Source organism: Spermophilus citellus (genome assembly GCF_964194105.1).
Source record: "Spermophilus citellus genome assembly, chromosome: 8".
NCBI lineage: Eukaryota > Metazoa > Chordata > Mammalia > Rodentia > Sciuridae > Spermophilus > Spermophilus citellus.
The window spans coordinates 10,379,479-10,402,205 of record NC_138189.1 but is presented as its reverse complement, the minus strand read 5'-3'; the positions used below and the strand labels follow the sequence as shown (position 1 = coordinate 10,402,205).

The 22,727-nt window shown below is 32.1% G+C and overlaps 1 protein-coding gene across 7 annotated transcripts in view; it reads right to left on the bottom strand.

Moving 5' to 3' along the window:
• The window catches only part of CPEB2 (cytoplasmic polyadenylation element binding protein 2), a 77,284-nt gene that overhangs the window by 50,683 nt on the left and 3,874 nt on the right, over positions 1 to 22,727 (bottom strand). For 2 of the 7 annotated variants that reach the window (XM_081304447.1, XM_081304448.1), the window contains exons 2-4: positions 20,719 to 21,000; positions 19,859 to 19,948; positions 11,304 to 11,394 (exon numbers count right to left, since the gene is read on the bottom strand). In XM_081304447.1, coding sequence (XP_081160573.1) covers positions 11,304 to 11,394; positions 19,859 to 19,948; positions 20,719 to 21,000 — 463 coding nt within the window. Of the gene's footprint in view, positions 1 to 11,303; positions 11,395 to 19,858; positions 19,949 to 20,709; positions 21,001 to 22,727 lie in introns of those variants that run through there. The other 5 variants (XM_081304449.1, XM_081304451.1, XM_081304450.1 and 2 more) reach the window with 3 other exon arrangements.

Genomic DNA, 22,727 nt, shown 5'->3' with positions numbered 1-22,727 from the left:
GTTTGTCCCTTAGTAGTTTTATTAATCATAGACTGACTGTCATGACATTGCAGTATTCATATGCAGGGTGTGATACCATCTAAGGTTTCAGTGATCCTCTGGGTGTCCTAAAACATACTCTCTGTGAATAAGGGGGAACTATGAAAACTGTACTCCAAAGCTTAATAGTCATGAACAAGGTTGCCACCAATTCCTCACAGTGATGAGAAAAATGCTAAAAACCATTGCCATACACTATGCCAAGACTTTTAAGAAAAAAGTAAACATTTAAGTCATATATTATAACTATGCAGTTCCTGAGTTACCAATTAAAAAGAGAGGCAGTCTAATATAGTGGTTAAAAAAAAGCACGAGCTGGTGACTGGGCATGGTGGTGCACACCTGTAATCCCAGAGGCTCAGGAGGCTGAGGCAAGAGAATCACTAATTTGAGGTCAGCTTCAGCAAATTAGCAAGGCTCTGAGCAACTTAACAAGACCCTGTCTCAAACTAAAAAAAATAAAAAGGGCTGGATATGTGGCTCATGTGAATTAAGTGCCTCTGGTTTTAATTCTCCCAAACCCAAAACAGAAAGAGAGAAAGAAAGCACAAGTGGAGAGTTACAAAGTTTCATCACTTAATAGCAGTTGAAATTTGGCAAAAATCGTTATGAATAATTAGCTGCTCAAGGGCAAAATAAGGGTAAATACCTACATGTTAGTTGTGGAAATAAACATATGTATATATGTGACAAACTGTATAGGTATAGTAAACATAAAACACACACACACACCTTAATTGAAAACAGCTCATCTTTCTTATGTGTTTAAATGGAAGTGTTGCTCCCATTGGTTTGGTATACTCTTTCAACATTTTTTTCATCATCTATATTTCACCTTTACTTCTAAATTCCAATTAGGAACAAAAGGTTCATACAAAGTCTGGTAAAATCCACTCAGAATGTGGTCATTACCACCTTGATTAACTCCAATCTCTGCTCAGATCCAAGGGGCAGGACAGTCATTCCTGACCTCACTCCCAAATCTCAATGCATGCCTCATAAAAGCCTAGAATAAGATCATACAAATGTAGAAAAGACCCTTAGATCCAAAGTACCAGATGCCAAGAGAGCAATAGAATCATTCCTTACCTACCTCTACAGCCATTAATCTGCTTTAGATTCAATGAAGTTAATCTATTTAACAAACACTTAAATCAGGATCTTGTCATAATTTTTTTCATCCAAACAATATTTACAAATTTTCAAATTTTTTATTCAATCAATACTATAAAAATATACTAAGAAACAACAATACCAAAATGTTTTGTTGCAAGTACAATCACAAAAGAAACACAATAAAAAAGAATAAACTTAAGCCATTAATCATATAGTAAGATAATGTATTATCTTATAGTTACTACAATAAAACTAACATGAAACTGATATTAAAACCAAGTTGAACTAATGGTTGCAGAACCTTTCACTGCAAAAGCATTTTAAATGAAATAATGCTAATTATCTATTAAAAATGACAATGGGCAATCACACATTGCCAGTGGCAATGATGAATTGTTATAAAGCTTAAAAATAGGATGGCAATATGGACAGTCCCCAATTTACAAGGTTGCCAAAGGGTGTACACATATAGTCACCATTTTTCACTTCCAGTAGTCAATAATTACATGAAATATTTAACACTATTATAAAATATAGTTTTCAATGATTTTGCCCAGCTGTTGGCTAAAGTAAGCATTCTGAGAACATTTAAGGTAGATTAGGCTAAAATGTTATTTTGGGTAGGTTTTGTGTCTTAAATGCATTCCTCACTTATAACATTTTCATTTATCATAAACCAAGGAGCATCTGTACATATTAAGAGCTACAAAAACAAATGTATTAAGTTTATCCTATGGAAATGAACATAAAATTCACTGAATTTTATTTTATATTAAAAATACTCAGCATCCAAGGAAAGGTTATACAAATTATATTACAGGAATAAAATATATAGGATCTATTTTAAACACTCTAAACATGCATTTATGAAGAAAAATGAATTATTAAGAAAAATGATTACTCATTTAACCAATAATTTATTGAGCTGTTCCTGTTTGCCTTGCATTATGATATATGCTAGTTCAAGGCAAAGTAAAAACAGGTATTATCATTGTTTCAATCAGAGTGTCATCTGAAAGATATTAATAATCTTTTAAATAATATTAACCTATAACAAATTAATGTACCTAAAATAAATGATAAAGAACTCTGATTAAAAAGGAATGATCCCCTAAAAATCTTTAACAAAATATAATCTACTCATGTTAGGTGTGTAAGGGAGTTCTCATTGACAAAATACATACTGATTAGGGATTACAGAGATTTCCTACTGATGATGAAAGAACAAACACATGTGCTTACTACTGTTGCTTTCTGAAATCTCTAAAAAGACAGTTAAGAAATTTAACTTAAATATAACTTAAGAATAACTCCATCAGGACAAGCAATCGTACAGGATTTCAGAAGAACCAGGTAACACATTTTGGGAAGTTGTAAATATGAATCGTTAAGTAGTAACTGACATTGTAGACCAGAAATCACTGAAGCCACAAACCTAAACCAGTGGGTGTATAGGAAAAGCCATCAAGAAATAAGCCATTTGCCATAGCAGATACCTGGAGAGGCTCAAGCATAAGATGCTCAGGTTACCATTGATGATAGATACAGGGTGGAAACAGGAAAGCAGTAAAGTTGGTAACTGCTTGTTAATTTTTAAAAGAATTAGAGAAACACACAGTCGACTTTTTGGTTCTTCTAAGAGGGCAAGTAACTAGCCTGTAATTCCCAGTCAGAAGACAGAAGAAACACAGCCAGATCACTACCCTGACCACATAGACAGGCCCAGAGACAGACTATTTGAGGGTCTTACCTACAAATGCAAATGTTTACCCAAGTAAACACACAGAGCTTTCAATCCTAAGTTTGTATTTTACTTTTAAATAATATGAATGGACAGTAAAGAATTATGAGATATTTGATGAAAGTCTCCAACATGAGGGGGAAAAAAACAGAAAAGAGGAAATCAGAGGAAGCACAGACAACACAATAAAATGGAAAGATAATACTTAAATACTACAATATACGCCAGAGAAAAAGCACAAATTTAAGATATAAAAATAAGGACATGGTAGGAAAGTCACAAGAATTATTTTAAGACAGAATCTTAAAAATTAGCAAAAAGTTTTAAATTAAAAACTCAAAAGTTGAAATATGAGCGATAAGGATACTTCTTCAAAATCAAATTAAAAGGTAAAACAATAAAAGTAAATGATGGTATAGAGATTCAACATTTGAAAAAAGGAATTCCAAAAAGAAATAATATTTCAAAAAGGGGAGTTATTATCAAAGAAATATGAGTGTCTTCATTAAAAGCATCCAAATTAATGTGCAGCTCAATAACAAATGAAATGAAGGAGGCATGCAGGCACATATGCACCTCAAGACCCACATTTCATGATTTTAAAATTCAGGCATGAAAAGATCCTAAAAGCTCTCAGAAGAAAAAAAAGAAAATTAAAAACAAGACAATCATATAAACAAACAGGTTTCAGAATAGCATCATATGGCTAGCAACCCTGAAGTTAAAAGAAAATGAATTCGTGCCTTTAAAATTCTAAATTGCTAATATACAATTCCATGCTAGTCTATCATCTTACATAGGTATAATAAATATGTTTTTATTCATATAAAGGCTCAAATTTTTTGTCCCATCAGCAGAAGATACTGGAAGACAAGCCCCCCCTCCCAAAAAAAAAGAGATAAGCCATTAAGAAAAGAATATGGAGATCAGGATCTGGATTCCACAGGAAGGAAAAAGGGATTCCTAGGAATATGGAAGTTCCCAAATGACAGCTAAAGAGGGGACTATGAGAAGGATGCCTCTAGAAGCTGGGAAAGAGGTCAATCTGAAAGATGATTTGCTGTATTTGCATGAACTGAAAGAGTTTTACAGATAAATTTTGGAATAAAATTAGAGCTAAGTATTTAGAAAACTAAGCAAACCAACCAGAAAAGCATATGATTAATTTCTGAAAAAGCAATGTTATATGAAAAAGAAATGATATATCATAGTACAATATATACGAGGTTCATTTATAAATATTATTTGCATTATTCTCAGTAATGTAATCCTTAAGTTAAAAAAATACTTTTATAATAATTTTTAGAGAACAGAATAAGAGGAAGAATTGAGGGATGTGTTATTATCAACACGTAATATTTGAAATATAAGAATACAGATTATTCAAAATTACATGAAGAATGAGTTAAAAAAAAACACAAAAAGTTTCAAAGTGGCTACCTCTAAGAAACAGGAGTCATAAAAGGGTTAGAAAAATGAGAACATTTATATATACATTTTTTAAAATTATAAGCCTGTGGAACTATTTGACTTTTAAATCTACATACATGTACTGTTAAACTGATTTTTGAAAAAAGTTAACCAGGTTTGGGGGAGGGTAAAGAAAACTGCAAATATTTCAAATTACATATAGAAAAATATTGGAAAAATTATACGTCAAAATACTGACTGTGGGACTGGGGTTGTGGCTCAGCTGTAGAGCCCTTGCTTAGCACGGGGTTTGATCTTCAACACCACATATAAATAAAGTAAAATAAAAGTATGTGTTCACCTAGAAGTAAAATAATATTTTAAAAATTCCTTTGTGTATAAATACCACATTTTTTTTACCCATTCATCTACTGAAAGGCATCTAGGTTGGCTCCACAATTTAGCTATTGTGAATTGTGCTGGTATAAACATTGATGTGACTGTGTCCCTATAGTATGCTGTTTTTAAGTCCCTTGGGTATAGTCTGAGGAGAGGGATAGCTGGGTCAAATGGTGGTTCCATTCTCAGATTTCCAAGGAATCTCATACTGCTTTCCATATTGTCTGCACCAATTTGCAGTCCCACTAGCAATATATGAGTGTACTTTCCCCCCACATCCTTGCCAACACTTATTGTTTGTCTTCATAATAGCTGCCATATATACCCCATGGAATTTTACTCAACAATAAAAGAGAATAAAATCATGGCATTTGCAGGCAAATGGATGGCCTTGGAGAAGATAACGCTAAGTGAAGTTAGCCAATCCCCCAAAAAACAAATGCCAAATGTTTTCTCTGATATCAGGAGGCTAACTTACAGTGGGGTAGGGAGCGGGAGCATGGGAGGAATAGATGAATTCTAGATAAGGAAGAGGAGTGGGAGGGAAAGGAAGGAGCCAGGGGATTAACAAGGATGGTAGAATGTGATGGACATCATTATCCAAAGTTCATGTAAGAAGACACGAATTGGGTGTCAACCTACTTTATATACAGAGATATGAAAAAATTGTGGCATATATGTGTAATAAGAATTATAATGCATTCTGCTGTCATGTATTTTAAAAAATCAATTAAACTAAAAAAATATTGATTGTGGCTATTTTAGTTTGCAGAATTACTGATGATTTTAAAATTCATTTTTTTCTGGTGTTTACAAATTTCTTTAATGTATAAATACCACTTTTGGTAATAAGAAAACAAAACAAATGTTGAAAAAAGGATTAAACGCTACACTTTAAAGGAAAGATTCTCGGGTACTCTTTTAAATACTTTAAGCAGCTAGAATTCATAGGCCTAATCATCCGAAGAACTTGATTTTATCACTGAAAATTATATATGAGGAAGATTCTTCTTGTTATTTTCCATTTAAAGATAAGATACATAAACTTTACATGTCTAAAATCATAAGAAGATGCATTGTGGGGAAGAAGCAACTTGCAGTAAGCACATATGTATTCTGAATTAATGTGATTTTAAGAAAATTCACCATAGTTTTTGTCTGGTAGGTTTTAGTTTTGAAAAATTAAATTGTAATCTGTCATAATTCAAATGAACATTTATCTAAATATTCAAAGATGCCTGAAGATATAATGGCTTCACTATGTTCTCAAATTTAATAATATTGTTGTTAATAAGGATAGCTACCCTAAAAAGAAATAAAACTTAAAAATTTCTACTCATGATACCAATATTTCAAATAAGTTTTCTAAAATGAGAACTTCTACAACATTTTCATAATTTCCTTTTTAGTCTGTAGATATTCTGATGAAAAGAGTTAAATTCATGTAAATGTACTTTAAGATGAACTTAATTCTAAACAGCTAGAAGGTAAGTAACAAGATTCTATGTATATTGTAAGAACATTCATCACAATATCAAAATACATAGCTCCTATATAAATCTAATTTATTTTAAAATTACTGAATTTTTTCTTATTTTGATAAAGCCAGGAAAAACAAAAATTATAAGAGAAAAGAATATGTAAATTTTACTACTTTTTTGTAAAACTATCTTTTTTGAAGGAACACTCAAGTACAGGTTAAAATGGTTGGGACCAGAAGTGTTTAGGTTTTGGATTTTTTCTTTGTTGGATTTTAGAATATTTGCATTTACAAAATGAGTTCTCTTGGGAATGGGATTCAAGTCTAAATATGAAATTCATTTGTGTTTCATATATACTTTATACACATAGCCTGAAGGCAATTTTACACAATATTTTTAGTGTTGTCTGCATTGTGATTGCAATATGTCACGGGGTCAGATATGAAATTTTCCATTTGGCTCTCAAAAAGTTTATGAGATTTTGGAGCATTCTGAATTCTGGGTTTTTGGATTAAGGATGCTCAACCTGTATTTGTGATTTTGTTCTATAGCTTTTTTTTTTTCTTCTGGCAATTGTGAAAATTTTGACTCCAAGAAACAGGTACCTGAAGAAAATAAAACTCAGTTTGGAAAAATCATCTGTCAGAGGGAATAAGGCAAGGCCTTGTAAGAGGAAGTCAACATAACTGCTTTACATCATTGGTATTTGTTCTATTTTGCACTTTGCTGTCTTTTAATTGATATATTAAAACTTTTCAAAATACTTCATAGATTTCTTTGCCCTTGCTCTTCTTTATACCAGCTTCTCTAAATGTGCTCTTTACAAAACATGCTTACACAGTGTCTTGGACAGAGTTTAAGAACGACTGTCCAGCTCAAAAGTTTTTAAGTTCTAAAACACAAGTTTTCATACAGGAGACTTAGAAATTCCTGCAAGTTATTTTGTGACCTGTACTTCCATCTTACATAGCCAACTGAGAGAAACAGCAGGAAATTGAAAGAAAAGTAGCAAGAATTTGGTACTACCACAACCACATGGAACCTTGAAGCAACAATTCCTCACTTTCTCAGGAGTTAATAATGTCCCTAAAACAGGCAGAGGTTCTTAAAGAGTCTTAAAAATAGGATTTAACAATCAGTACTTAATGAAAATGATACTAGACATATAAAGACTCATGGTAAGTGGAATGTTTTAGAAGCACCCACTTCTAAACATTTGTTGACGTAAAAAAATCACATTCTAAATCCCTTTTCCTGAATTTCCTTTAATTGTTTAGGGAACATTGGTAAAGACATTATGATCTGCTGAGACAGATCTTCTCAAGAACTGTTTTATAAATTGTATTTCCTCCTACAGTTTTCAAATCAACTTTCATGGGCTGAAATTAAAATTTTTGTCCTTATAATTTGGGGGAGAGCATAAGCAAGTTTGGTAAAAATGCTCACACAGTAAGACCTTTGAACAAAGTGCTGGGGGCAGGAGAGAAGAGAGCTTAACAATGATCTGTTTTGTTCTTTTGTTTAAAGGGGAATGAACTAACTCACACATAAAAAGATCACAAATTATTTAAAATAAGTATTTATTAAATATTAAACTACAAAATTACTTAACTGTACTTGGCAAAACATGACTTTTTAACTATTAAAAGACCCCATGCTTATTTTTCCTTTGAAAAGAAAAAATATTTCGCCTAGAATCAGGCCAGTTCAACAGAAAACAGTTAATAGAGAGAAACCACTGCAGAATAAACAAAGCAGATCAGTGCCATTAGTTCAATCCAGAGCAAAAGACAGCAGCATGTGAAGTGCTAACTGAGCAGGTTATACCCAATCAGCATCAGGCAGCCCTAAACATTAAGCTAAACCAGGACTAGCTAGCTAGCTGCCTTTCAGTTCCTCAAATGTGGCAATCTCAGCCATGCTTTTGCCCATGCTGGATCCTTTGTGTAGTTGACATTTCCCAATATTTTTCCATCATTGTGATGCTCAGGCTTCAAGGTTTCAGCTTCCTTTAACCTTACATCTAAATCAGGTGCTCCCACTTATTGCCTTCTAAGCACTTTATTGCCTCCTTCCACAGTTATTTCCAACATTCTCTTCTGTGTTTGTGTAAGATCTGTGTTTCTTTCCCCAGTAGGCTATACATTCCCCAAAGGCAGACACCATGTCTGCTTTACACAATGGATAGCCAGCAACTGGTGCAAAAGTAGGTACATTTAGTAGAATAAAGTTCATTCAGAGTTCAGTCTTTGGCTTCACATTTGCACATGGCCAAAAAATTAGAACCTTTCCACCTGCTATACTAGACCATACAAACCTTACTAATAAACCAGTGAGGTTAACTACTGACCTGCAAAAACCATCAAAGTATAGGAAAATGAAAATAAACTGCAGAGAAGCATTTTAGCCTTTAAGTGGGGATGAGAAGGTGTTTCCATTAGTACAATCACTCAGTTCTCAGGTCAATAACCTGCTATTTTCTTTGCATTCTATAGATCTCCTTAACTGTTTTCCTTCCTGTTGACACCAATTCTCACCTTGACCAGAATGCAATTTTACAGCATTTAACTCAGTAGTAAGCAGTTTCCATGATGGTACCCACTGCTCTTGCCTTCTAGCATTCACAATCTCTTGAGCTACCAAATACTCACAAAATGATGTTGTAAGACTTTGAGGCCACTACTTTGTGCTCTATCACTCACTCAGAAGGAGCTTATAAGGAAACTTTAGCAGTCCTGTGGAAACATCTACCTGGCACTGAACTGAGTTCTTCTACCAACATTGTATACTAATTTGCCAGCTACATGAATGTATTGTCTTAGTTGGAATCCTCCAGAGCTCAGTGAAGCCTGCAGTCAAAGCTCAGGTGATTTCTTGATTTCTACCTCAAAAGAGATCCTTATCAAGAACTAATCAGTCAAACTCCTCCCAAATTCTAACCTACAGAAATTGTGTGAGATGTTGCTTTAGATGCTAATTTTGGGGGTGATTTATTTTGCAGCAATAGATAACTAATATAATATCTCATTACTCAAGTCCACAATTTTCTAGAAATATCCACCATTAATACAAAGAAAAAGGAGAAACTCATTTTAAAAATTAACCTATTTTCTTCTTTTCCATTAGATCCCAGAAGAAAGTTGAAGAAAACAGTGGTTTGGTTTGGTTTTTATGGTACTGAGGATTGAACCCAGAGGCACTCTACCACTGAGCTACATCTCTAACTAACCTAATATTAAGGTCTTGGAAAACTGCTGAGATTGGTCACAAATTTATAATCCTCCGGTCTCAGTCTTATGTGTAGCTGAGATTATAGATGTGAACCCCCAAGCCTAGCAAAAATGACTAACTTTAAAAAAAGCACTTTAAAAGGATAAAATACTAATTTTGTTCCTGGGGGTAAATAATTATTTTGTATTAAATGAAGGTCAAGATTTTCTGAAGAGATGGGATAAAGGTGAACATTATTCTAAAGATCAGGAATGTGGAAAAAATAAGAAAAACAAATTTATGGGTTAACCCTGGCTGGTTTCTTCCATTTGACATCGTCTTGCTTTTCAGATTCTACTGAGGTCCAACTAAAAAACTGTAGTGACACAAGTGTTTGTATGTATGTGTGTGTGTGTGTGTGTGTGTGTGTGTAAATACACAATATGATCATTGCAGGAAGCAGCAAAGTTGTACTAGAAAGAAAAGGAAGAAGAACCATTTTTAGAGCAGCACTCAGGGAGTAAAGTAATTTTAAGTATGTATATGATGGCAACTGTGAAGTACTAGTCTTATTTCTCTATGTAGGGAAGGTTTCTTAATTTTTTTCTTTTTTTGTTGCCATAATACATGTGGAACATAATGTACTCCAATCAGAAACAAATTTATCACCATGATGACTCCAGACTCCTAAAGGTGGTGGTGGGCATATTTTTATTCTTACAAAGACAATTTTTTTAACAAAAAATTTGGAAATCGCTTCAGATTTTTAAAAAATTATTATTGTTCACCTTTTGCTGCTTCCATTTCCTTTCTCAAGTTCCTCTCTAGACCTCCACTTTTATAATTACCCAGGCTAGAAAAAAGAAAAAAACTTAAATAATTAATAGTGAAGCAATGACTATTTTCTCTAACATCTTCAAGACCCTTTTAAAAGATGGGAAGAAATAACAATGAAAACCTTTCATCATCCACTAACAATAATCTTTGATTTGTCTAGAAATTCTTAAGAGTTTTCTTTCTAAAGAAGACAAGGAAAAAAACAGGGCTTTTTTAATCATGAGTTGTTAGATTCTATTCAAATAGCAGACCCAAGACAAACACCACTGAACTGTCAGCCTAACAGTGAGGAGAACGAGATTCCATATAGACACTCAAAAAACTACACTGAATTTTGATGAGAAACAAAACAAACAAAAACCCAAAGTGTAACTATATCAGTTTGTATAGAGAACTACATCATCAGCAACCACTAATGACCCCTCAGCTTTCCAAGCTCCTTAAAAAGAAAGAATCAGAAAGACAAAAAAAAAAAAAAAAAAAAAAAAAAAAAAAAAAGAATCCTCTACAAGCAAAATCCAGTTAGCAGAGCAAAATGATTAGATAGTTGACCAGTATTATCTGCTTAGTAGCTAACAACCTCGATGCCAACACTGAAGTTCTGGAGTTTGAGACTAAATCTTTTAAGTGAATTCTTAATTAGCTTTAAAGAATTAAAATGATTTTGATTCGATGAGAAATTCTGAGCCAGAACTAATCAATTAAGCTGCTGCTGTACTCCTGACCCACTGAAAATGTGTAAGGTAATAAACACTTATTGTTGTTTTAAGCTGTTAAATTTTAGGATAATTTGTTATGTAGCAATGCACAACTAACCTGCCTCTCTTCACTCAAGTTGACATGATTTGCAAGATTTTCATCATTAAGATAAAGTGCAATGAGAACTGTTATATAAAGAAATGTAAGATATATTTTCATTATACAAATAGTTACAAAACAATACTTTTTTTCAGACACTATTAACAATTAGTTGACAGATGAGCTTAGTGCTTATTTTCCTATAAAAACTGGTAAAATAAACATAAAAATTGATACGTAATATAAAATTTTTGTTTCAAAAAGTCACCTACCCTTAAGGGGATCATGCTCTGCTCTCATAATATCAATGAGGGAATTTTCCAAAGAGTGCATATTTAAACTGTCATACATTCTACTTCGATCCTAGAAGAGAAGAAAAAAAAATAGACTTACTATGTATGCAATTTTTTCAAATAACTGTTAAAAATACTATGTAAATTCTCTTATATATAATAGGTCATATGAATATTATTACTAAGCAACTGTATCTCAAGAAAATATCATATCTAAGAATGTAAGAACTATAATATCCCTTACTGAAGGACAACTATTTTCAATTTATTAATCTCCAAAGTATCATATCAAAAATAATCTAATTATATTGGCAATATTAATGCAATACAGTAAAATAATTTCTTTTGTCATTCTCTATAAAGATTCTTGAAATACTATACACACAAAGAGCAATTTTTAGTAGTTTAACTTCTAAACTTTTCTCACATATCTAAGACGACAGACACCAGAACTTAGAAAATAAATATCTGAGAGAAAAGGATTTAATTCCATAATTGCACCGTACTTTAAACATCTATCAGACATTTTATATTATTTAAGACATCTGAATTTCATAACAATAAATGCATAAGCATTATATACATTAACAATCATAAGCATGAGATACTAATATCAGAACAAAGTCTAATGATTAGAATATTCAAATTGTGCCCTCCATTGTGCTCCTTCCCATATTAGTCTCTCCATGTGGCAATCCTACCTTTCCCAACTACCTTGCAAAGGTGGCAGGTCTGAAGAGTAAAAGAACTTTCAGCTAAGTTTTCCACTTCACCAAATCTCAGAACAAAATTTTCTACATTGTCAGAAGCCTTGTTTGCTAAATACCTTTTCCCTTTGCTTATTAGAAGAATTTGATTTTTTTACCACCCATGAATTTATACTGTACTCTGCTCAACACGTACTCAATGTCCATGAAAAAATATATTTCAGAAAATACCACAGCAAGTTGTAGCCCATGCCCTCCAAATAGCCTGGGAGTCTTTTCCTAAAATATGTCAGTGCCATCCCTCACCCACTCCTGTGTGTGTGTGTGTGTGTGTGTGTGTGTGTGTGTGTGTGTATAAATATGGAGGAGACATGATAGGCCATTTTAAATTCTCAACAAATGATTCCCACAGAAAACAGGGAAGAATCAAAAAATTAAGTTAGGGAAAAAGAAACCTCTTTCTCCAGAAATCAAAGTTAGGTATTTCTCAACTTGGATCCATGCAGTTTGAGACTAGTACAGAATCTCTGGGATTATATTCAATGTACATACATGTGTGTATAATTTTTTTCTCAAGACAAGTTTTATACTTTTTCAAGGGGGTCTACAATACAGAGAAGATTCAGAACCAGCTGTTCAGAAGCAAAGAAAAACATAAAAAGCTTTCTTAAGAATATGTTCATTTATTTACTCTACTTTTATGTTTAAATTAAGGTTGTAAACTTTTTAAAACTAGGGGGCCAGAGTCAGTATTGTAGACTAAACAAGGTTCTGTCAAGGAATTAGAAAGGGAAAAAAGTAACACTGAATGATGACAAGAAAGCTGGACAGCAAGGGTTATTCCACTTTATCACTAGAGTGAATGAACTCTATCAGTCCCCATTACTGATTTTTACTGAAAGACCCCTAAGGAATAGCACTGGCAGTGTGACAGCTGTTCACTGGAACAGTGACCTTGTCGGTGAAACAGGTACAGAGAATCAATGAGCTATAACATTGCTTCCAAAACTTGAATTATCTGGAAGGCTGGTTAACACAGTTTGCTGAGACACATCAATGGAGTGTGGATAAGTATATTTGGAGTAGCACCTGAGAATTTATATTTCTAACAAGTTTTCAGGTGTACTCATGCTGCTGGCTTATAGCTATAAATGAGAAAGAGTTCTGTACTCTCTTCTAAATTATTAAGCCTCTGGTTCTTGTAGAAAATAATCATGTCAGACTAGATGATACCTAAAAGTCTATTTTAAAAATTATAGAAAAGACTCAATCATATAACAATAAATGAAATACAACTGGAATAGACAGGATTGCCTTTGGGCAAAAAATGACCTACAATTTTAGGAATATCTCCAAATATTTCCGTCTTTTGTGCTTCCACTATACTGTAAGTTAATTCAACTTCTAAGTTAATTAAGTCTAGAGACATTCTAAATACAGAACACTGTTAGCTCTCAAATGTTTATTAAATAAATACTACTTTCTTTTACCATAAAAAAACTTTATAAAAATGTGTAAGTAGATTTCTATGAGGACAAAGATTATACTTTTTAAATTATAATCATACAGGACTATGAAACTTCTTAGAATCCTTAATGGAATAGGTAGTCAGATGTTAACTGGCTAAGTTGAAACAAGTATCATATTAATGTAGCCTTGCCATCCAACCCAAATTTACAATTACCCACTGGAAGATTAAGTGCTATTAATATATTTGATGTTTTAAGATATATTTAAAATAGTTATAAAATATAAACTATCATGATAAAAAATAATGTTAATATAATTAAGGAAAAAACATTGAATGATGTATCATATAGGTTCTAAGAGTACATTATAAATACTTTAAATATCATATATTCAACTTACTCTAAATTTTTGGAAAGAAAATGTACTGTAGAGTTCAAAGCTATCTTTTCTGGTTGAAAATTTTGAACAAATTCAACTTATCCCCATTTTCAGTCAATCTATGACCTTAATTAATGGTGATTATTAATATCACCCAAACAATATTGATTTCTCTTTTTCTGTTTGAGAGTGGGAGGTGCCTCCTCCTTCTATTGCAAGGTGTGTGGTCTTAATCTAGAGCACTGTAAAATTACTGAAATAATTCCACATACATTGTCACTGGGACATTAACAAAATTTAAGGCAACAAAGTGAAAATGCTTAAGCAAACTATTTAATTAATATCAGTAACCACTATGTGATCAACTCCAATAGTTGTCACTAAAAAAGTTGATATATTAATAACTTTAGCTTGAAACTTATATCCAAACAAAATAGTGAAATGCCCACTTATTACATGATCCCTTATTTCCATTTTTATCTGAAGTCTTTGAATATGAACCAAATGCCCACTTTAGGAAAATAAATAGCAAAGCTGTTTTAAAATTATTAGCTTAGTTATACTTTATTAAGCATCAGCTACATCCCATATGATTTTTATAGCCTAGAGTAAGCAAATAAGTCATGGCATCTCAAAATCACCTTTTAAATTTAATGAAGTTTAGAGGTTCCTATGCAAAAGATAGAGAAAATCCCATTTAGTAAACTGAGGATTAAAATCTGACTTCTGGAAAACCAGGAAGAAATCTGGCTATAAAATAAATATGTTTAAAAATAAAATAAAATTTAAAAATAAATATATTATTCTAAAATAAAGCTATTGAAATATTTGTATTCATGCAAACACCATTAGTTAAAATAAAAAGCTCTGATGTAGGTTTAAAGGAACCATGAATATACCAATACTTATATTTAATAATAAATATGGACAATTATAGCAATGGGACTTCCATTTATTATGATTATTTAAAAACTGCCAATATACTTAATAAAAATAAAAATCTTCAAGGAAAAGTTTATACCCAACCTATTTTACAATATGCAAATTATCTGGCAAGGAATCAATTAAATGGGGTTTTAGAAACTGATTGTAAACTCAATCCTACAATAACAAACAGCAAAAATACTAGAACATACTGGTGAAAAAGTACCTCTTGTAGTCTAATAGTTATTTTATCATTTTTAATATTTTTATTTAGGTATTAACGATAGCACTTATTGGACCATCAATGAATTCCTAGGCTGAAAAACACAGAAAAGAACTAAGTAATCCTGATGTTGAAGATGATCCAAGAAAGAATTACAAATACTAAAATTAAGGCGTTCCAAGTATTACATTAGATTGGCATGACAAAGGAACTCAAACTTAATTCAAAGGGAACTTTTGATGTAATATTTTCTTTTGCTTTGATATATTCAAAACTATTATATTTCAAAAAAAAGTAGTCAAGTAGAAACTTTTCCTCTTGAAAATGAAGTATTCTCCCAAAGAAAAAGGAGATGAACATAGAAAAACCCTACATCCTTTTATCTACTGATATGACAGATATCTAAATATGCATTATTCTGTACAAGCAGAAAGATGAGCTATTATTATATTTTCAATATTTGTGTTTCTTTATATTTTAATTCGAAAACAAAGTTGTGCTAATGCTTTCCCCAATTTTAAGTATACATTTATTATACAGTCCTAATTACACAATGCTAGTGAACCATACAGAATTAGTGGTAGATGACCTCCTACACTGCTTTACCACACCATGTAGCATGCAGTCTCATAAACTCTCATCATTTTCAGTTGTTCCACACAGATACTTTGTTCATCCAACTAGGCTCTTATTTTCTCAAAGGCAAGAATAGTTATTTTTCCTCCATCTATCCCAAGTGTAATTAAGACACTAGTACAAGCACAATGAACATAATATTTCTTGAACTAACTTTATTTACTCTGAACCTCACTCAACAAAGTGAATTTCAATAAAGTACTGTGGTAGTCACTCTGAAAAATAAAAATATTTTTTGAAAATTTTAAAAGGCCAAACTCTACTGAACTTATTCTAGTACCAACAAGGATTAAAAAAATTAGTAAAACAAATGTACAATCAATCAAAATACATTCTGCTCTCATATATACCTAATTAGAATAAATAAATTTTAAAAAAAGAAACAACCCAACTTTGGATATTAGAAAAAAATAATTTTAAAAGAATGCTGAACATAATGGAAAGTGTTTTAATATAGTAGTAAGTGGAAAACTAGATTTACTAATGTGTGTCAACTCATAAAACTGCTAAATCACATAAAAAGCACAAAGGAAATTAAAAATATTGATATTAAAAATTATTAAAACAAGTAAGAAAATATTGCAAGTACAATAAAAGATTAAACACAGGATAAGAAACATTAAAAAGCAAGCATCCACTACCCAAGCACATATATAAGAGCCCATTCTCTTTCATACTCAATCAGTATGTGAGTATGAACACCTGTGCCCTAATTACAACTTTATTTTTAATTAATTTTTTAATTTATATATGACAACAGGATGCATTACAATTCTTATTACACATATAGAGCACAATTTTTCATATCTCTGGTTGTACACATAGTATATTCACACCAATTCGTGTCTTCATACGTGTATTTTGGATAATAATGACCATCACATTCCACCATCATTTCTAACCTCATGCCCTCTCCCTTCCCTTCCCACCCCTCTGCCCTATCTAGAGCTCAGTGGTTCCTTCGACAGAGAATCTACAACCAAATTACAACTTAAAGAATGCTTTCTTAGATGAATTACTAAACTTAGTGTGCAGTTACATACTGATTTTCATAAAGGGGAACAAAGAGTCACATAATTTATTTTTCTGAGAAAAAAACTCCAAATTGTGACTCACAATATTATTATATCTTCAGTATTAAATATTGGTCAAAAATTCCAATTAATTCAAGTTAATTTATGTGACATAGAGGAAAAATGCAGAATTGATAATCTCCAGAGTTAAGAAACAGGTTAGGGAACAGGCCAACATGCCTTTATAGGCTTCATAGAATTACAGTTGCAAGATAGTGCTTTGTTTACCGTGATATGCCATATATAAACTTGTAAGTAATAAAAACCTCAGTTAAAAGGATATTTACTTTGTGGCTTAAAATATCCAAGTATTATTGAATAAATATAGTATAACATTAACTTCTACTTGGAAATTCCATTTTAAAATAATTTAGAAATGTGATTTATAATTCTAAATTATAATTTAGAAATGTGATTTCCTGCAAGAGTAACTATGGTTAAGAAATTCTTAGCCCAAAAGAATTCACAGAAATATGTAGTAAACATTTTTAAATTAATGTGTGTAACTATTTACATTTGTTTTCTAAAAATTTTAAATCTGAAGCTTTTTCATTAAAAAATCTTAAGAAAGACCAACCCACAAAATTTTACTTACTAATAAATAAAATCAACTTATGAAACTTTTTTTCATTTATTGAATTTAATATGTTCAGATCTTGATGGTAAGTAAGGTCTGAAGTGTTCAACTACAAGAATTAAGACTTAAGTTCTATATTTTAATATATTCACTTTATCAGGTTAAGTATGAAGAAATTAAAAGTTGTTTTATAATAATGTACTTTTAACAAAAAACGTTATATTAAAACATATATGACAAAAAGTCATAAATGAAAATACTCTCCCCAGATATTTAAGTGATGAAGCATATTCTATGATTTTAATTTTGAAAAACAAATAAAAACCACTCAATATTTTAAAATGCCAATTCCAGTTTGTAGCTGCAGCAGTTTTTTTCCTAAATATTTTTTTTTTGTTGTAGACAGACACAATACCTTTATTTTATTTATTTTTATGTGGTGCTGAGGATGGAACCCAGCGCCTCACATATGCTAAGCAAATGCTCTACCAACTGAGCTACAGCCCCAGTCCATGCAGAAGTATTTTTAAGAACCTCAACTTCAAATACCTCAACCTTTTATGGAAAGATGGAAACACGGAACAAATTAAGTATAAAACGGACCCTTAGAGTACTGAAATGAGACAACATTGCTTTTAAGACTCTCAGAAAGGTCATATGCTACCACCGCTGCCATAGACAAATGCCTTAGACTCTTCCCAGCAAGAACCTAAGACTCTCATTCTAAAAATAAAGGCCAGGGTTTGGGGTGAGGAAGCAAGGAGAAAAAGAAATGGCAAAACAGATCAAAGAATGTATAAGAGCTGGCTGAAAAGGCTTCACATGGCCTAGTTCAAGGTCCTCCTTTTATAGATAAGGCATCTATGACCCAGAGACATGAAAACCCATAAACTGTTATATTTAATGTCCTAACGATTTTGAGGAAGAGGAAGACAACCCAGGTTTCAGACCTCCTTTCCTTCCAGTTGAGTTTAATTTCCACTATCTTCTTTTTTTTTCCATGGTCTTCAGCTTCATCATATCACACTTCTGAGTCCATGTGGAATACTAATATCTCTGCAGTTTGCCAAAAGAATATATATATGTAATACTAAATTCCTGTCTCCTAAAATGAACTTACCTAAAGCCCCAGGTTATTAAACTGGTAAAAGCAGAGTGGCTTAGACTGAAGTCTAAGTGGAAGGACACAGCCTTTGTCCTGCGGCAGTCCCAGAGTCCAGTTTAAAGAATGTCCTTTTGTTATCACCTCTATCTACTGTCTAGCCCCATTCCATCAAAGAAAACCATTCCAATAAACTAATTTCTCAACCTTTGCCTCTGCCTGCAAGGACCCTTTCTACCATATGCATATTCTATTGCTTCTGCACATACACTTGGAATAATTGTGTCTATTCCTAAGAATATTTCCAAAATAATATTTTTAATTTTCCTAATATACCATCGCATAAGCATTTAGTATTCCATTTGAACAATAGAAAAGTGCTACCATAAAAATGTCACTAATATAGATTAGCTAGGCCAGAGTGAAGAAGAAATAGGAATAGATGGATAGCTAATATTAATGAGTAAATTAATTGTAAATTACATCGGATAACTATTTCAGAGCACAGATCCTTACAGAACGATTTTTATATATAGGCAGGACCTGTCTTAAACAACTGCTAATGATTGATTATTGAAGTTAGTGCTAATCCTTAGATTAAAATTCTATTTACAAATATATTATTAATCTGCTTATACAGTCCTTACTCAAAGTCATCTCTTGATAAATTAACTGAGGAAAGGCCTTAGCTAAGGATAAAATAGCTCCATTCACTTAACTCACATAATGTCATGTGTAAGCTCAATCAAACTTGGGCTCTGTGAAAAAGAATCCTCATATGTAAGGAGGGAGCTTTCTATGTCTTGTAATAATCCTCATCACCTGCTACCCAGTATACATACAAATTCACTCTGCAGGAGGAAAGACAGCATTCTGTAACCACTTGAAGGATATGAGAACAGTAATAAAATTTAGAATAAATAATTATACCATAAAGTTTATTTTTATGAAAGTAAAAAACTGAATTAAGACAGGGCCTTTTCAGAAATATATCTCAATAATATATTTCAAATATGAAATCTCTATATCAGGTTTCAGAACAAAAATTTACTGGAAAGTTTTTTAAAACATAAAATATAAGGCTGGATGTTAAGTAAATATGAGATTTTGTACCTAGCTGCAAATAATTCTGAAAGGACATAAAATCTGTTTAGTTTGACTGATGTTTAAAGTCAGGTGCTCTTGAGTATATAATTAACTTCTTTCATTCAGAAACAAATTTTATTACGCCTTAGAAATATAAAATGATTACAAATCTTTTATATATAAAGATGAATATTCTATATTAAATAGTAAATCAAGGTGATCTTTAAAAGTAAATTGCTTTAATGCCCTGTAACATATGCTTAAATAGGCATATCTGAAAAGTAATGATAAATCCTACTCATAATGTAAATACTAAACTCGACTCAAAATCCTGAAAAATATACACTGTGCAGCCTACCTGGTCTATTCTGGATGTTCCGGCTGCAGTGCACCAACTATCTTGGAGTGAATCTGAGCCCCAAGCTGGCAACTGCAAACTAGATCTCACCTTCAATAGCATAGAAGTTTTCATCAGAAATGAGCAATTTTCTTCCCCATACCCGCCCCCTCCCCCAAAAAAAGGAAAAAAAAAAAAGAAACAAAAAACAATCAAAAGTTCTTTCTCTTAAATCTTTGTTCAATCCTCTAAAGATTTTAGGGAAAATAAAATCTTATTTGAAATAGCCATAATGAACTTCAACAAAATATTCATCAAAAAAATGATCAACAAAAAAATTTTAGCTTGGGAAAAAAAACTGTTTATCACCATAACTATTAGGCCATACTTTGGAAAATTCAGTCACTGGATAAGTAAAGACAAATTTGAATTAGATGTAATACTCTTGATATTATTTTGCCATAATTAAAGCTGTATTCAATGTATTCTAATATCCAGACAGCTCAATATAGACAAATCTATGAATCACTATAGTTCCAGAACTTTTTAGGTTCACTATGTTATAGGAGAAACAAAATTTGATTACACAATAATAAATTTACTTATTTTAAAAGAACTGCCAATTAAAAGCTTCAATCAGTATTTAAGAAAAATGAGATTTTTCAACATTTTAAGCAGCTTATTTTTCATTATGTGCTTAGAGAATGTTTTACATTCTCAATTTTCTCTATGTATCTCACCATCTATATGCTTAAAAACTAGGACTTTATTTTTTTCCATTTACTAATTTTACTATACACTACAACTGCTGGTGCCACCCAACTTCCTATTTTGAAAGATTAACATTAGAAATAATAAGACCAATTACATACCATTCTTACCTGTAAGGGTAAGAGTGTATTACTATTGTTGTCTGTTCTGAACACATTATCTTCAATCCAAGATTTTGGAGTCAGTGATGGAGTAGAGCGAGTAAATTTCGGTGGTGCTATGACATTACCAGAGAATGGTTTCTTCAATGGAGATATCTGATTCATGGTTCCTGGAATTCCCATGTTTCCAGTTCTACGATGATCTCTGCCATGCACTGCTCCCCAGGACATGCTTCCAGTGCCCCAGCCACTGCTCTGGTGGTTGCTCCAAGGCGATTGTTTCAGAAGAGGCTAGGGAAGATACATCTCTATTTAAATTATAGGCTTTAAAAAGCTTGTAATTCAAGTTTAAATTTTAGACCTTAGCCAGGAATTTATGATCATAAAAAATGAAATATATAAAACTGAAAAATATAGTTGAAATAGCTTACAAAAAGCAATAAATTTGAAATCTTACTATATAAAATCATACTTATTACACAGTGGGCAAGTTTTTGCCATTTTACCTATTATAAATATTTCAAAACAATTACTCAAATAGAACCATGAACTTATTTTTTTTCCTTTTAGAGAAATGTATGCATGACAAAGATGAAGAAAAAATTTTTACTTTTAAATTAACTTTGAATTGAACTTTGAATATTCTTAAAGATAGAGCCGACATCGTAATCCTAAAGGAACCATATTCTGCTAGGTCTTTCTTAATTAAGTGGTCTTTCTTAATTAAAATATCCCAGTTATGAGTGAAATTTGAGCTTCCAAAACAAGGTATATTACTACAAAAGTAGCTAAAGTTTAGAATTATTACACTGTTCTATGAATTAAAAATCTTTGGGGATAGTGCAGTATAGGAAATGTGTGTTTTGTTGTTGTTGTTCTTTTTTTGCATTGTGTACTCAATTTTTAAGGTATCTAGCTCCAGTTGTTGCAGTTTCTTTTAAAGTGTTATTTCACTTAAATATCCATAAATTGTTAAGCAATTATCTGATGTTACCCATAGGTGGATCCACTGAGATATGTTGCCATAAGCAATGATGGACTTTAATTATTCTTAATAATCTTAATACAAGTCTCCATTAAGTTCATTCATTTTCAAGAGTAAATTATTCTAGTTTAGAACCTACGACAAGAAAAGTTAAGTCATCAGATAGAAAATTCACTGCAAGTCTAAAAGCAGTTTGTGCGTGTGTATGAGTTGCTAGCAATTCTACTATAAAAATAAGCTAATATTCTTACAATTTTGTGCTAACATTCAGCCAATGGAAATGTGGACCGTGCCGTTACTAAAAATCAGTAAATATGGTGGTACCCTTACTGCTTCTCTCAAGACAATTTTAAACACCGCTGACCTACAGTACCTTTAAAAATATCTTAAATGCTAATGTAATCATGAACATATACCACTCTCCCTCCACAGTTCAGAAAGGGGCTGTGGACAAATCACTCCATGTATGAGGCCTTCCTTCGCTTACTAAATGATTCAAAGTTCTCTTCAATGGTCTAAAATTCCACACGAAAGCTGTGTGACCTCTTACACTCCGTGGCGAGCCTGTGTTTTGGTCTAAGAGCAGATTGCAGTTAAGTATGGATCATGGTGTAAGTTCTGCTAGTGTTCCACACCACGACTTTAAGAACACAATTACACAGGGCTGTGGCAACCTTTCAGTTAAAAAATGAAGAACCCGAGGCACAAAAGATAGTGCTCAAAATTAGGTAAATCATGGAAAAGTATTATAATATTCCGAAATTCCATATTTTCAATCCCAAAGGCCACATTCTTTCTCTGCGAGGAACCAGAGATTCAACAAGAACTGTTAACTGTTACTTGGGTCAATTTAGATAAACTGTCAACTGTTACTTTGGTTAATTTAGATAGTATTCACCCTTGAAAACTTTGGCAATGAAGAAAGTTAGGTCGGCGCCGCTTAAGGTCACGCTCTGCTTCTGTCAGTCCCTGACCGCGAAACCGACTGGGAGGACGGTAACAAACGCTGCCCAGACTCAAAGCCGAACCGCTC